The 17,500-nt window shown below is 37.4% G+C and overlaps 1 protein-coding gene across 22 annotated transcripts in view; it reads left to right on the forward strand.

Annotated features, from left to right (window-relative positions):
- LOC135683675 (uncharacterized) overlaps positions 1-17,500 on the forward strand; it is a 100,011-nt gene that overhangs the window by 73,668 nt on the left and 8,843 nt on the right. The window contains exon 14 of one of the 22 annotated variants that reach the window (XM_089109382.1): positions 2,542-2,703. The exons of the other annotated variants lie outside the window; for them this stretch is intronic. Coding sequence (XP_088965508.1) covers positions 2,542-2,567 — 26 coding nt within the window. The 3' untranslated portion in view covers positions 2,568-2,703. Of the gene's footprint in view, positions 1-2,541; positions 2,704-17,500 lie in introns of those variants that run through there. 22 annotated transcript variants of the gene reach the window in all.

Raw genomic sequence — 17,500 nt, forward strand, 5'->3', positions numbered from 1 at the left:
TATCAATAGTTGTGAAGAAAAGCAAAAATAAAGTTGCTGGAGCATTTTGTTATGGCTTGCCTAATCTGACTCTCGAATCGCAAGGAAGTGTTACCAATCCATGGTAGTTTAAAATAAACTGGGCACTTTTGCGGACCAAACTTTTGAACAGCCGCAAAACTTGCGAGCTTCTCCTTAGTATTAGATAAGATGACGTCTTCAGGATAGCCGTTGTCCAGAAAGATCGTTTTAAGTTTTTCCAGTTCAGCGTGCAGTTTAGATTTGACAAGTTTTGACAAGGTTGACTTTGCGTTGTTTTGGGCAAAATGAATTCCAGCGTATGTACTGACCGGTAAAAGTAGGCTTGCGATATACACTGGTATCGAGCCCCCACTGGATACGCAAACACGGCGATTTGCCAATTTTTGTCTGTAATGTCTTCCTGAGTGGCGTATAGCTGATATCCATTTTCGTCAGCATTCTGTAGCCAACAATTCAGGTTATCTCGCCATATTGGGTGATAGTTGCTGGAACCCGATGCATTTTTCGGCCGATTTCGTCTTCACGTAGCTCGCTGCTATTTCTCTATCTTCATCATTTTTCTCTACAGCCGACAATAAGACACAAACCATCTTTGCAATAAATCATTTCACAAAAAAATAATGAAAACCTGAAAGATTTTTTACAACATCGTACTGATTGTTAGACTGGAAATATGGGGATATCTTGCTGTGCTTCAACGTGGTAATAAAAAACACTAACATGGTGGATAACAACGGTTGCTATACAGTTTGGTCACGTGTTGAAAATGCTCGCAATTCGAGCCCCCGTGTTCTTATCAAGTGTATTTGTTTTAAAGAAGGGGGCGGGGGAAGTGGGAGGGGAGAATTATCTGACGCTACATGACATCCCCATCAGTCCTTTCCTTGTCTTTAGTATGCTATAAAGTTTCCTTTATAAGAAAGCACGACATTTTGCGGTCCAGTTGGTTGAAAGTTCCTTGCCTTCCAACTAACCTTGCATATTTCCTTGAATTTCCATGTTAAAATGTAGATGTTTGATGCAAGACGTTGAATATTTTAATAATGACATCATTATCACTATACATGGCTACATTCTGCAGTTTTCTGACATGTGATAATTGCTAGTATTTTTTAGTGACGTTTTCTGGTTAAAACGCATAACGCGCTATTTGACTTCTTGTTTTTAGAGTGACAGGTACTATTCTGACCAACCATAGTCAGGTTTCACAAGACCATATGTTTAATTTACAGATCAAGGCTTTTAATTCTTCAATATTTTTAACGCTTTGCTTAGTACACAAAATAGGGAAAAAAGCCCCCCCCCCCCTACGAAGCCCCGATAACCCTGACATATATTACAATAATTAGCCTCGGAAAGACAAGAGGTGTATTAACCTCGATTTGAAGATAATTAAATCCGCACAGGTCACGTGATAAAAAATTACTTGCTCTCCTGTGACCATCGCTAGGAAGGGGGAGATTGAAAGTTGCCTCAATACATTTTTATGCCTTGGTCTATCCGTGGTCTTCGTTTAAGTATTGCATGGGTTCACCCACTGAAGCTCTACTGTCTATTCGGATTTCAATGCTTAAGTTTTCAATCAATATATTTCGATTCGATCAATATAACCTCGAGTATTTAATATTTACCGACCGATCTAAAAGCTCTTTTATTTTGACTTTGAGGTCAAATTCGTCAAAAATTCATTTCTGTTCACCCCCGCCAATTTTTAGTCCTCGTTGAACATTTTCGCTGTTGCTCTTGTGAAGTTTTCTAGCCATGCACTTTAAAGCCATGCATATTAAACCTTTGTTGGCTCATGGTTTTTCAATTGAGTATTTTTTTTGATTGTCATAAAATTTTCCTGTCTATTCTGAGTCCCTTCTTTGAGCTGTGGAAACCTTCGTCGACTCGCGGTTTTTCGTTAAACATGTTCGGATATTACGCTTGCCTCACACTTCCAGAAATGCTCAAGCTTCCAAGGATAGTAGGAATGGGCAACACCGTAGTAATACAGCACACAGCAGTTTGAGGAAAGTAACGTTCACGACTACTTGGGGTCGAGAAAAAATGCCAACTCGCGGCGCAATAACTCATACATCATTGCTCAAATGAGTGAGAGAAAATGCCTTGAAAACGTTCTGAAAAGAGATGATTGAGCCTTTAAAAAATTCCAGGAAGCTTTTGGAAACCTAGAAATATAGACTTTCAATAGAATTGCCATAAATGAACAACGGTGGACAATAGCAAGTGAGATAACGAAGAAAAATGTTATATATCCAAAGAACTAAAGCAAAAATTTAAAAACGAAGACATTTCTGGGAAGGATTACTGCCATGGGGGCACCCGGTGGGAAAAAATCAGGAAAATCGGCAGAGAGGCGTGCCCGGACGTCTGCCAAGACGGTTAGCGGTTAGCATCAATATAGCCTGTTTTGCATAGTCAAATATTTGTTGTTAGACACTTTTGTCAATCACAGCATATGTTGATAGTGAACTCGTATTTCAAGAGAATACAAAATACTATTATTTTTTTTAGATTTGGAGCAGAGGAAATTGTTTTGATGGGTCAACAGCCGAGTAAATTACGAGACGTTTTGCAGATTTCTGCTGAAAATGTTCTGATTTTTTCATTAAATGTAAAGCTGTGTTTTTAATGTCTTTTGCTTGAATAAATGTATTCTTTGAATTATTTTTAAAATGTTGTTTTTTTCTTAAATTCTTTTTACATGCATAACAGGCAGCCAAAAATTACCCCCCCCCCCCTGTACCACCCCTTGGCGCCGCCACTGAAGAAGCCAATAAAATTTACTATTTATCGCCACTGATCTACCGCTGCCTCTAACGACATCACCACTGACAATATCATAATAGCGTTCTGCGCCAATAAGGGTATCTTTCCGCTCATTCGCTATTCCTTTCGAGTTGGTAGCTGGAAAAGCCTACACAAGAGTTAACTGGACAACAAATTCAAATAAAAACTCATTTATATTCAACAAAATAAATTTATAAAAATATTAATTTATTATAAGAGGAACAGAAAATTACTACAAATAATATTTAGGTAGAGTACATCCATATGAACCAGTATGTTGTGTAGGACACTGAGAAATCCCGTAAGGGTTTTCAAGCCCAGTGCCCTATTCTAGGTATTATAAAAATCGATATTTACATCAAAAGCTGTAAAAAGCAGCAGAAAACAGCAGCAGCATCACAATGCACAGATCTTAACTAAAGCATTGAAAACTTCCAAATTAATTTCAACTCTCTCACACTTTTTTTATGCATAATGTTCCGAACCAAATATAAAATTTAACTTTTCCTAAAGGGAGGCACTAGCACATCGGACCACAGAACTCGTTGTTGTTTCACTAGTTCCGTGCTCGTTCCGTTGTTGTACCGCTAGTTCCGTGGTCGTTCCGTTGTTGTACCGCTAGTTCCGTGGTCGTTCCGCTTGTTCAGAGGTCGTTCCGCTGGTTCAGAGGTCGTTCCGCTGGTTCCGTGGTCATTGTGATGATTAAATGAAATTTAATCAGAGTTAAGCTCTGGTGTCTATAGCTTGGTCTTTTGCAGTAAAATTTAATATTCGTGTGTATTTGAGTAGTCTCACTTCTTCTAATATTTCACTTTGTTGCCTCGAGCTTGTGCATGCTTAGCGGAATTTTTTCCAGTCGAAAGTACAGTTTTGGGCTATAATTTCAAAATCTCTTGTTTGTTAACACATTTTTAATAATAAAAAATTCCGTTAATAATAAAAACACCAGTAGTGGGATGAATCTGCAATACGACATTTACCGTAACACCAAAGATGTACTGAAAGCAGTAAAATCAGACAGTAGAGAGCGCTTGGCACACCAATTACTATCCCAGGGTGCTATTATTTCATTCCTGTTGGACCACTCTCTTAAAAAGCTCAATGGTCTTTGGTCTGTTGTGCAGAGCAACCTACCCACGAACATCTTCAACTTCACCATCAAGTACCTGAACAATACTCTCCCTACGCGCAAAAATCTAAGCCTTTGGAACCTAAGCCAATCATCTGATTGCGAATTCTGCCTCTCCCGAAATTTTACTCCATGTCGTTGCAGGCTGCAAAGTTTATCTCGAACAAGGTCGTTATACCTGGCGTCATAATTCTGCTCTAAATCTTCTTGCAACCTCCTTGAAAGCAATAGAGGGATCCTTTCTTTTTGCCGATATACCTGGCTTCTCCTCACCATCCATCATAACTGGAGACAATCTGCGCCCAGATCTACTTCTGCGTACAAAGGAAAACATTCTTTATGTTTTGGAACTAACGATAGGATTTGAAACTAACCTTAACTGCAATGCAGAAAGGAAACGTTTAAAATATGCTCGCCTTGTCTCAGATCTAAGACCAAGGTTCAAATCTGTCATATTTGTAAATCTCTCCATCAGCTCTCTTGGCATCTTCGGCGACTCATGCAGCTCATTCCTTGAAATGTGTGACTCTCTTTCCATCGATGATCAACAAAAACGATATCTCATTTCTAAGCTTTCTACGATATCCATTCGTACCACCTATTACATTTTTTGCTGTAGGAACAATACATGGACTAACCCAGAGATGTAATAGTTTTTATTTTGTAAACACAGGCTAGCCAGTTACAAATTACCTTGTACTAGTGAGATTTGTAATTGTAGTTTTAAAAGGAATTCAAAATGAAAAGTTTCCATTATTATTATTATTAGTAACCGATAATTTCAGGTCTCCGGCCATTCCAGTCAAAAGAGGAGTACTGCAAGGGGACTGCCTCAGCCCTCTCATTTTCAATTTATGTTTCAACACCTTTATTCAGCTGGTAAAACATGACAAATATAAACAACTTGGATTTTCTCCTCATGATGGCAATGATCGCTTGTTTAACCCGGTTCACTGGTTTCAATTCGCTGATGATGCTGCAGTTGTCACAAGTGATGAACGCGAAAATCAATTATTGCTAAACTGTTTTACAAGATGGTGCAAATGGGCAAATATGATCATCCGCATAGACAAGTGCATCACCTTTGGAATTAAAAAGTTTGCAACTAGATCTGCACAGTTTCAGCCTAAGCTCTTCATTAACAACGATCCTGTCCCTTTTGTGAAACATGGCGAATCTTTCAAATACCTGGGTCGTTTCTTCAATTATGATATGAAGAACCAGGAACACAAGGATCACTTGACTTCTTCTCTCCGTGAGATGCTCAAAGTTATCGATTCCTTGAAAATTCACCCGCGGAACAAAATTCTACTGTTTAATCAATACATCCTATCAAAGCTCTCTTGGGATCCCACAGTTGCTAATCTCTCCAAAACGTGGGTTTGCGAAAACTTAGATCAGCTTGTCACAAAATTCGTTCGACAGTGGCTCGAGCTTCCAATATCTTCGACACTGAGTGGCATAGTTCTTTCTCGTAAACACTTTGGTCTTGAGCTTCTGCTTCCTTCTGTAAAGTTTCAACAGTGCCAGATTGTTCTTCGAAACTCACTCAAATCTTCGCCCAACGAAAACATCAAATCCCTATGAATGAACACCAATTATGGACCTAATATACAGTTCGACGCATACAAGAACACTAAGGCGGTACTGAAATGTGTAAGGGACGAACACACTGAAAAGCTCAAAACTCAGCTAACATCTCAAGGCCTCATCATTTCATTCCTGCTTGAGCATTCCTATACAAAGTTAACCTCACTCTGGTCTGCAGCTCAAAGTAAACTTCCAAAAAACATCTTCAACTTTACGATAAGGTATCTCAACAACACACTAGCCACAAGGAACAACCTCTGCTTATGGAAAATTAGCTCTTCTCCAGATTGCTCATTCTGCCTTCAGCCAGAATCACTTCTTCATGTCGTAGCTGGATGTAACAAATACCTTGAGCAAGGGCGTTTTACTTGGAGGCACGACTCTGCCCTGCACTTCATTGCATCATCATTTCAATGTATCCGAGATGTATTCATATATGCTGACATTCCCGCTTATTTATCACCATGTATCATAACTGGCGATTCGTTCCGTCCCGACATGCTAATCAAAACTGCTTCTAACTGTCTGTATGTCATCGAATTAACTGTTGGGTTCGAGACTAACCTGGACACTAACGCTTCGCGTAAAGCTGAGAAGTACCGTTCCCTTCTAAAGGAACTACGCCCTAAGTTCAAAAAAGTAAACTTTGTTAATCTATCTATCAGCTGTCTCGGTATCTTTGGTAACTCCTGTGATTCTTTCATCGATATGTGTGATGAACTAAAACTTGACTACCAACACCGTAATTTTATAATTAAAAAACTGTCAGCAATAATTATACGCACATCCTATTATATATTCTGTATGCGCAATAAGACTTGGACAAACCCTGAACTGCTCTCCTTCTAAAGATTCTTTGCATTCATATGATTTTATTTGAATGTTATAACTTTTGTAAAATTAGTAAACTTGTCACCAGGCTAGCCGATAGTAACTACCTGTAAAGTGAGGTTACTGTTGTAAGTAAAAGAATATAACATAAAAATGTTTTCATTATTATAATTATTATTATTATTATTATTATTATTAATATAATTATTAATAATATTAATTACAAATTAATTATAAATACAAATTACCTTGTAATAGTGAGATTTGTAATTGTAGTTTTAACTGGAATTGAAAATGAAAAGTTTCCATTATTATTATTATTATTATTATTATTATTATTATTATTATTATTATAATTATTATTATTATCATTATTATTCTTATTATTATTATTATTATTATTATTATTATTATTATTATTTGGTGTCGCTGATTTAAGCAAGACATGGGTGACAGAGAATCTAGACAATGTTGTTTCAAGCTTTGTTAGACAATGGCTCGAGCTGCCAATAAGTGCTTCACTAAGTAGCCTCGTCATTCCAAAATCGAAGTTTGGCATCAATCTCATTCTTCCATCTACCAAGTTCTTACAATGCCAAACAGTTATCCGCAACTCTTTAAGACTGTCCCCAAACCAAGAGATTCGCTCTTTATGGAAAGACTCTAGCACTGGTACAAACATACAATATGACGTTTATCGCAACACCAAACAAGTTCTCAAATCCATCCAAAGTGAACACGAAAACCGCATTGAAAACGTTCTTACATCTCAAGGATTTATTATCTCGTGCATCTTAAAATTTGCTTCTAAGGGAACTAATCAACTTTGGTCTAGTGTCCAGCAAAAGTTACCAAAAAACATTTACAACTTTACCATCAAATACCTAAACAACACTCTTGCCACTAGGAAAAACCTCTGCAAATGGTCAATTACTCAGTCATCTGCCTGCTCTTTCTGTCTCCAATTAGAATCATTACAGCACATAGTCTCTAGCTGCAAGAATTATCTTGAACATGGTAGGTATACCTGGAGACATGATTCTGTACTTCTATATTTGGCTAAAATCCTTTCAACACCTAGAAACAGCTCACTTTACGCCGACCTGCTTTCATTTCTATCACCTTCTTTAATCACAGGCGACTCCTATCGACCAGATCTTGTCTTCGTAACTGAAGATCGAATGCTTTACATGCTAGAGCTTACTGTTGGGTTCGAAAGCAACATCGACGAAAACAGTACTCGAAAAGCTAGGAAATATAGCGATCTTATCAAGGAACTGAGCCCTGCCTATAAACGTGTTACCTTTGTTAACCTTTCTATGAGTGCCCTTGGCATTCTTGGAACCTCATCTACCTCTCTCTCTGACATGCTACACCAACTGAATTTTGACTCAAATCAAACTAAATCCATCTTGATGAAACTCATGAACATTTCTATCCGCTGCACCTACTATATCTTCTGTCGTCGAAACAAACCATGGCTAAGCCCCGAACTAATTGACTTTTAAATATTGTAATGCAGATAAGCCAATTATATGATGCCTGTAAAAGCGAGTCGTATAATTGTAAATTTAAAATGTATTCAATGAAAATGAGATGTTTAAAAAAAAAAAAAAAAAAAAATATTATTATTATTATTATTACTATTATTATTTCGGTCGTTGAGCGGTGGCGTTCGGAGCTCCCGTACACGGCTCTTGTTTAAAAGCAAGTATCATTATAGCCTGGTTACTTTGTATTCGTATATAACAGTAAAATCGACTATTGAAACGACAAGGAGTTTTTTTAGAAATGATTCGTTCACATTGGCTTTGGATTGTTGCAATATTTGTGGTTTGTTCTTTCTGTGGTCAAGATTTCAAAACGTTAGGCCGCCATTCTTGGAGATGTAAACGGAAGCTTGACGTCAACCACCAAAATGGCCCCAACGGATCTATCAACATTCCTCTAATTTCCGTGGAAACAAATGAGGACATTGTTATGCAAGACAATCGGATCAAATGCTGTTGTGGAAAAATTTGTAAAGGAACAAAAGGTTTAAAGATGCATCAAAGAAGGTGTCGCGTCATTAGCGGAATAGGAAACCCTGATACCTCTGAAGACCTAGTTTGTGAAGTTCAAAGCAACGAAGCCACTAGCAGCATTGGGTTTCTAGATGACGTCAATTTGGATGAATTTTTTGAAATTAAACCCGGTGTTCGTCTCCCAAATTCGAAAAACGAATGGTCCATTGCAAACGAATATTTCAAATCTACTTTATCAAATCTCCCTTTGGAACCGTGCACCATCAACGAAGCAATAATCTCAATGAATAACTCAATTTATAACTATTTTAAAGAAACTTGTGGTACCATCGACATTATTTCCAACGATCTGGTCGCGAAATATCAAGATCGAAAAGCCAAGGAACTTAAAAAGGACTTAAAATTGCTGAAGATGAACAATGCTACTCTTTTAGAAATTAAATACGTCTCTCATCTATTGCGTCACAAGATCAACGGCCGTTCTATGATTTCTAACACTACTCATATTGCTGATCATGATAAGTTCATCTCAAAAAATTTCTGGGGTTACGTTAAGCGCATCCTCAAGACCAGTTCATCCATTCTCCCAACATTTCCTAATGATATATGCACTCAGTACTTTCTAAAAGCTCTTTCCTCTCTTTCACCTACGCAATGTTTTTCAATACCATCTTGGATACCCACTTTTCAAGAGCCTAATCACCCTTTTCCGTCGGAACCTCCTTCATATCAGAAAATTACAACAATAATTCGCCGAATGAAGTCTTCTGCTTCTCCTTGCCCCTTGGATAAGATCTCTATCATTGTCTTCAAACATTGTCCTTATCTACGTAGTAAACTTACTGAAATTTTCCGTGTTATATGGCTTTCTGGAGATATTCCAAATGAATGGAAAAAGGCATGCACTATCTTAATCCACAAAAAGGATAGCGTGGAAGATCCATCTAATTTCAGGCCCATAACACTTGAGTCAGTACCACTAAAAATATTTACTTCTTGCTTGCGTGACTTCATGTTTGATTTTCTTAAAATAAATGGCTATATTGAACATCAAATTCAAAAAGGCTTCACGTCTAACATCTCTGGCACTCTTGAACATACTTCAATGATGGCTCACATTATCGACAAAAACAGCGCTCGCTGGTTGTCACTCTTCTTGATCTCAAAAATGCCTTTGGCGAAGTACATCATAATTTGATACCCACTATACTGTCTTATCATCATATCCCTGACAACATACAGCTTCTTATCTCTAGCCTTTATACCGATTTTAAAACCTCTATCATCACAAGCCACTATAATACTCCTGCTATTCCAGTCCGTCGCGGTGTGCTTCAAGGCGACTGCCTCAGCCCCCTACTATTTAATCTATGCTTCAACACATTCATACAGTACATAAAAGCTGAAAAATACAAACAGTTAGGGTTTTCCCTACCTGATCAGAACGACCGTATGTTTCAACCAGTCCATTGGTTTCAATTCGCTGACGACGCTGCCGTTATCACCAGCAATGAGAAAGAAAACCAACTTCTACTGAATTGTTTCACTCGCTGGTGCCAATGGGCTAACATGATCATACGTGTCGATAAATGCATCACTTTTGGAATAAAGAAATTTTCCACACGTTCTCTTCAGTATCAACCCAAGCTTTTCATAAACAACAAACCTATCCCATCCGTCTCGAATGGAAACTCTTTCAAGTACCTCGGTCGTCATTTTGACTTTGAAATGACAAACCAAGAACATAAATCTGACCTTTTATCATCACTGTCAAACATGCTTAAACAAATCGATTCCCAGCCTCTTCATGCAAAAAATAAGCTACGTCTTTATCACAACTTCGTTCTTTCTAAAATTTCCTGGAACCTTACTGTAGCAGATCTTTCAAAGACGTGGGTTGTCGAGAATCTTGACAACCTTGTATCCAAATACATCCGCCAGTGGCTCGACCTCCCAATAAGTGCTACCTTGAGTAGCATTATTCTTTCTAAAAACCAGTTTGGACTCAGCCTAACTTTACCATCCACCAAATTCCTACAGTGTCAAACAGTTTTACGAAACGCATTGAAATCTTCACCAAACGATAACATTCGCTCTTTATGGAAAAATACCAGCAGTGGCACAAATATACAATATGATATATATAGGAACACCAAAGAAGCATTAAAGGCTGTCCAGCATGAGCATAAAGATCGTCTGCAAAACATCCTAACCTCCCAAGGATCTTTATTATCACATCTCTTTAACCAGAATCTTCCACAAATTAACAAACTTTGGTCCAAGGTGCAAAGTAGCATGCCTCAGAATATTTTCAATTTTACGATAAGGTATCTGAACAATACCCTTGCCACACAGAAAAACCTGAAAAAATGGAACTTGAGCCAGACCTCTGACTGTTCTTTCTGTTTTCTGCCAGAAACCCTCCTTCATGTTGTTGCTGGCTGCAAAACATATCTGGAACAAGGCCGATACACCTGGCGACATAACTCTATCCTAAACTTTCTAGCTACGTCACTAAAAGCTGTCAATGAATCTACCGTCTACGCTGATATACCTGGCTTTCTTTCACCATCAATCATAACTGGAGAAAACCTTCGCCCTGATCTTCTCTTGAGGACTAACAACAATTACCTTTACATTTTAGAGCTAACTGTTGGCTTCGAATCCAATCTTGAGACAAATGCTACAAGAAAACAAAGCAAGTATGCTCCTCTCTTATCTGGTTTACAGCGGCAGTTCAAATGTGTCTTTTTTGTTAATCTTTCTATGAGCTCTCTTGGCATCTTCGGCAATTCCTGCAATTCATTCTTCAAAATGTGTGACTCTCTCTCCATCGATCAGCAACAAAAACAGTATCTCATTTCTAAACTTTCCAACATTGCCATCCGTACTACGTACTACATATTTTGTTGCAAAAATAAGCCATGGACAAATCCGGAATTACATCCTTTTTAACTTTAGTTGTTTTATTTTATTTTTCTCAGTTTTTCCTTTTACCTTACGATTGTTACAGTTTTTTCTTGTAAAACCAGGCTAGCCAATTGCAAACTACCTTGTAATAGTGAGATTTGTAATTGTAGTTTTAATTGAATTGAAAATGAAAAGTTTCCATTATTATTATTATTATTATTATATTATTATTATCGACTTCTAAAACAAACAATGACGAACACACTTTTTCCTTTTTTTTGGTAATTTCTTTTGTTTGTGCTTGTTATAGTCTTTTTCTTTGTAAACCCAGGCTAGCCAATTGCAAATTACCTTTGTAATAGTGAGATTTGTAATTGTAGTTTAAGTTGAATTGAAAATGGAATGTTTCCATTATTATTATTGTTATAATTATTATTATTATTATTATTATTATTATTATTATTATTATTATTAATCTTTCTTGATCTCAAAAATGCCTTTGGCGAAGTACATCATAATTTGATACCCACTATACTGTCTTATCATCATATCCCTGACAACATACAGCTTCTTATCTCTAGCCTTTACACCGATTTTAAAACCTCTATCATCACAAGCCACTATAATACTCCTGCTATTCCAGTCCGTCGTGGTGTGCTTCAAGGCGACTGCCTCAGTCCCCTACTATTTAATCTATGCTTCAACACATTCATACAGTACATAAAAGCTGAGAAATACAAACAGTTAGGGTTTTCCCTACCTGATCAGAACGACCGTATGTTTCAACCAGTCCATTGGTTTCAATTCGCAGACGATGCTGCCGTTATCACCAGCAATGAGAAAGAAAACCAACTTCTACTGAATTGTTTCACTCGCTGGTGCCAATGGGCTAACATGATCATACTTTTGGAATAAAGAAATTTTCCACACGTTCTCTTCAGTATCAACCTAAGCTTTTCATAAACAACAAACCTATCCCATCTGTCTCGAATGGAAACTCTTTCAAGTACCTCGGTCGTCATTTTGACTTTGAAATGACAAACCAAGAACATAAATCTGACCTTTTATCATCACTGTCAAACATGCTTAAACAAATCGATTCCCAGCCTCTTCATGCAAAAAATAAGCTACGTCTTTATCACAACTTCGTTCTTTCTAAAATTTCCTGGAACCTTACTGTAGCAGATCTTTCAAAGACGTGGGTTGTCGAGAATCTTGACAACCTTGTATCCAAATACATCCGCCAGTGGCTCGACCTCCCAATAAGTGCTACCTTGAGTAGCATTATTCTTTCTAAAAACCAGTTTGGACTCAGCCTAACTTTACCATCCACCAAATTCCTACAGTGTCAAACAGTTTTACGAAACGCATTGAAATCTTCACCAAACGATAACATTCGCTCTTTATGGAAAAATACCAGCAGTGGCACAAATATACAATATGATATATATAGGAACACCAAAGAAGCATTAAAGGCTGTCCAGCATGAGCATAAAGATCGTCTGCAAAACATCCTAACCTCCCAAGGATCTTTATTATCACATCTGTTTAACCAGAATCTTCCACAAATAAACAAACTTTGGTCCAAGGTGCAAAGTAGCATGCCTCAGAATATTTTCAATTTCACCATAAGGTACCTGAACAATACCCTTGCCACACAGAAAAACCTGAAAAAATGGAACTTGAGCCATACCTCTGACTGTTCTTTCTGTTTTCTGCCAGAAACACTCCTTCATGTTGTTGCTGGCTGCAAAACATATCTGGAACAAGGCCGATACACCTGGCGACATAACTCTATCCTAAACTTTCTAGCTATGTCACTAAAAGCTGTCAATGAATCTACCATCTACGCTGATATACCTGGCTTTCTTTCACCATCAATCATAACTGGAGAAAACCTTCGCCCTGATCTTCTCTTGAGGACTAACAACAATTACCTCTACATTTTAGAGCTAACTGTTGGCTTCGAATCCAATCTTGAGAAAAATGCTACAAGAAAACACAGCAAGTATGCTCCTCTCTTATCTGGTTTACAGCGGCAGTTCAAATGTGTCTCCTTTGTTAATCTTTCTATGAGCTCTCTTGGCATCTTCGGCAATTCCTGCAATTCATTCTTCAAAATGTGTGACTCTCTCTCCATCGATCAGCAACAAAAACAGTATCTCATTTCTAAACTTTCCAACATTGCCATCCGTACTACGTACTACATATTTTGTTGCAAAAATAAGCCATGGACAAATCCGGAATTACATCCTTTTTAACTTTAGTTGTTTTATTTTATTTTATTTTTCTCAGTTTTTCCTTTTACCTTACGATTGTTATAGTTTTTTCTTGTAAAACCAGGCTAGCCAATTGCAAATTACCTTGTAATAGTGAGATTTGTAGTTGTAGTTTAAGTTGAATTGAAAATGAAATGTTTCCAATATTATTATTATTATTATTATTATTATAATTATTATTATTATTATTATCTTTGGTCTGTTGTGCAGAGCAACCTACCCACGAACATCTTCAACTTCACCATCAAGTACCTGAACAATACTCTCCCTACGCGCAAAAATCTAAGCCTTTGGAACCTAAGCCAATCATCTGATTGCGAATTCTGCCTTCTTCCCGAAACTTTACTCCATGTCGTTGCAGGCTGCAAAGTTTATCTCGAACAAGGTCGTTATACCTGGCGTCATAATTCTGCTCTAAATTTTCTTGCAACCTCCTTGAAAGCAATAGAGGGATCCTCTCTTTTTGCCGATATACCTGGCTTCTCCTCACCATCCATCATAACTGGAGACAATCTGCGCCCAGATCTACTTCTGCGTACAAAGGAAAACATTCTTTATGTTTTGGAACTAACGATAGGATTTGAAACTAACCTTAACTGCAATGCAGAAAGGAAACGTTCAAAATATGCTCGCCTTGTCTCAGATCTAAGACCAAGGTTCAAATCTGTCATATTTGTAAATCTCTCCATCAGCTCTCTTGGCATCTTCGGCGACTCATGCAGCTCATTCCTTGAAATGTGTCACTCTCTTTCCATCGATGATCAACACAAACGATATCTCATTTCTAAGCTTTCTACGATATCCATTCGTACCACCTATTACATTTTTTGCTGTAGGAACAAAACATGGACTAACCCAGAGCTACTCCCCTTTTAACGTTTTTTTTTTCTTTTCTCTTTACTACGATTGTAATAGTCTTATTTTGTAAAAACAGGCTAGCCAGTTACAAATTACCTTGTACTAGTGAGATTTGTAATTGTAGTTTTAACTGGAATTGAAAATGAAAAGTTTCCATTATTATTATTATTATTATTATTATTATTATTATAATTATTATTATTATTATTATCATTATTATTCTTATTATTATTATTATTATTATTATTATTATTAATATTATTATTATTATTATTTCACTCAATGCCAAACTGTTTCACGCAATGCCCTCCGAACTTCTCCTAACACAAACATTCAAGCTTTATGGAAAAACACCAGTAGTGGGATGAATCTGCAATACGACATTTACCGTAACACCAAAGATGTACTCAAAGCAGTAAAATCAGACAGTAGAGAGCGCTTGGCACACCAATTACTATCCCAGGGTGCTATTATTTCATTTCTGTTGGGCCACTCTCTTAAAAAGCTCAATGGTCTTTGGTCTGTTGTGCAGAGCAACCTACCCACGAACATCTTCAACTTCACCATCAAGTACCTGAACAATACTCTCCCTACGCGCAAAAATCTAAGCCTTTGGAACCTAAGCCAATCATCTGATTGCGAATTCTGCCTTCTTCCCGAAACTTTACTTCATGTCGTTGCAGGCTGCAAAGTTTATCTCGAACAAGGTCGTTATACCTGGCGTCATAATTCTGCTCTAAATTTTCTTGCAACCTCCTTGAAAGCAATAGAGGGATCCTCTCTTTTTGCCGATATACCTGGCTTCTCCTCACCATCCATCATAACTGGAGACAATCTGCGCCCAGATCTACTTCTGCGTACAAAGGAAAACATTCTTTATGTTTTGGAACTAACGATAGGATTTGAAACTAACCTTAACTGCAATGCAGAAAGGAAACGTTCAAAATATGCTCGCCTTGTCTCAGATCTAAGACCAAGGTTCAAATCTGTCATATTTGTAAATCTCTCCATCAGCTCTCTTGGCATCTTCGGCGACTCATGCAGCTCATTCCTTGAAATGTGTCACTCTCTTTCCATCGATGATCAACACAAACGATATCTCATTTCTAAGCTTTCTACGATATCCATTCGTACCACCTATTACATTTTTTGCTGTAGGAACAAAACATGGACTAACCCAGAGCTACTCCCCTTTTAACGTTTTTTTCTTTTCTCTTTACTACGATTGTAATAGTCTTATTTTGTAAAAACAGGCTAGCCAGTTACAAATTACCTTGTAATAGTGAGATTTGTAATTGTAGTTTTAACTGGAATTCAAAATGAAAAGTTTCCATTATTACTATTATTATTATTATTATTATTATATTATTATTATCGACTTCTAAAACAAACAATGACGAACACACTTTTTCCTTTTTTTTGGTAATTTCTTTTGTTTGTGCTTGTAATAGTCTTTTTCTTTGTAAACCCAGGCTAGCCAATTGCAAATTACCTTTGTAATAGTGAGATTTGTAATTGTAGTTTCAGTTGAATTGAAAATGGAATGTTTCCATTATTATTATTGTTATAATTATTATTATCTCGTGCATCTTAAAATTTGCTTCTAAGGAACTAATCAACTTTGGTCTAGTGTCCAGCAAAAGTTACCAAAAAACATTTACAACTTTTCCATCAAATACCTAAACAACACTCTTGCCACTAGGAAACACCTAGAAACAGTTCACTTTACGCCGACCTGCCTTCATTTATATCACCTTTTTTAATCACAGGCGACTCCTATCGACCAGATCTTGTCTTCATAACTGAAGATCGAATCCTTTACATGCTAGAGCTTACTGTTGGGTTCGAAGTGTCGCTGTGTACGAAGAATGGACGGTACTCTTTTGATGCTTTGTAGGTAGTTTCATAGCATCCGCTACACCCATGGGTAGTTATACTTTATACTTGAGTTGCTTTTTGGAATGGAAACCGTTATTAACTGATGCGATGATCTTCGAACCTTTCACCTACAGCATCTGAGAGCAGAAACGCTGAGCCGCGAAATTTATTTGTTTTTTGCGACAAAGATAGTTATTCTTTGCTTACTTTCTTTTAGGATTTGAAATTGCTTTGGAAATTGTGGTGTTATTATAACGTTGAAAAGTATTAGTTTAGGTGACACGATTTGTAAGATCTTTTCAGTCGCGAAGTGCACAGCTCTAAGCACGTTGGAGCGCTAGAGTACGTGCTGAGGTATCTTCATGGTAGGAGCACAGGGCTCTGATATGCGAAGAAAAACAATGGCAAAATTGACAATAGCAATACACTTTTACCAATCAAAACTTTTATTGCCACTATATCCGTTTCTTAAATCACGTCATGCCACAAAGGATTGATTGTTTTCGCGAAAAACCGTGCCAACTTCCCTTCTGGCAATGATACAATACTTCTTTGCATCGTTGACTTCGTAATGACGTTGAGTCAACATCATTTTGTGGCCGCAAGCAATAGAAATCGGTGCCCTAATTACAGGAAAACGAGCAGGCCTTGCATAGCAAAAAAGTTACGGAAAAGCGTCTCTATATATATAGGTATATGTATGCGTTCCCCGCGAACCACTACAAAGTGTACTCAATTCTTCGTACACAAACATAGGTATCCTGTCGCTAATACGAAGAATGCCGGTACTCTTTTGATGCTTGGTAGGTAGTTTCATAGCATCCGCTACACCCATGGGTAGTTATACTTTATACTTGAGTTGCTTTTTGGAATGGAAACCGTTACTAACTGATGCGATGATCTTCGAACCTTTCACCTACTGCATCTGAGGGCAGAAACGCTGAGCCGCGAAATTTATTTGTTTGTTGCGACAAAGATAGTTATTTATTGCTTACTTGCTTTTACGATTTGAAATTGCTTTGGAAATTGTGGTGTTATTACGTTGCAAAGTATTAGTTTAGGTGACACGATTTGTAAGATCTTTTCAGTCGCGAAGTGCACAGCTCTATGCACGTTGGAGCGCTAGAGTACGTGCTGAGGTATCTTCATGGTAGGAGCACAGGGCTCTGATATGCGAAGAATAA

Source organism: Rhopilema esculentum, chromosome 7 (assembly GCF_057945365.1).
Source record: "Rhopilema esculentum isolate cy_ngs chromosome 7, ASM5794536v1, whole genome shotgun sequence".
NCBI classification, from domain to species: domain Eukaryota; kingdom Metazoa; phylum Cnidaria; class Scyphozoa; order Rhizostomeae; family Rhizostomatidae; genus Rhopilema; species Rhopilema esculentum.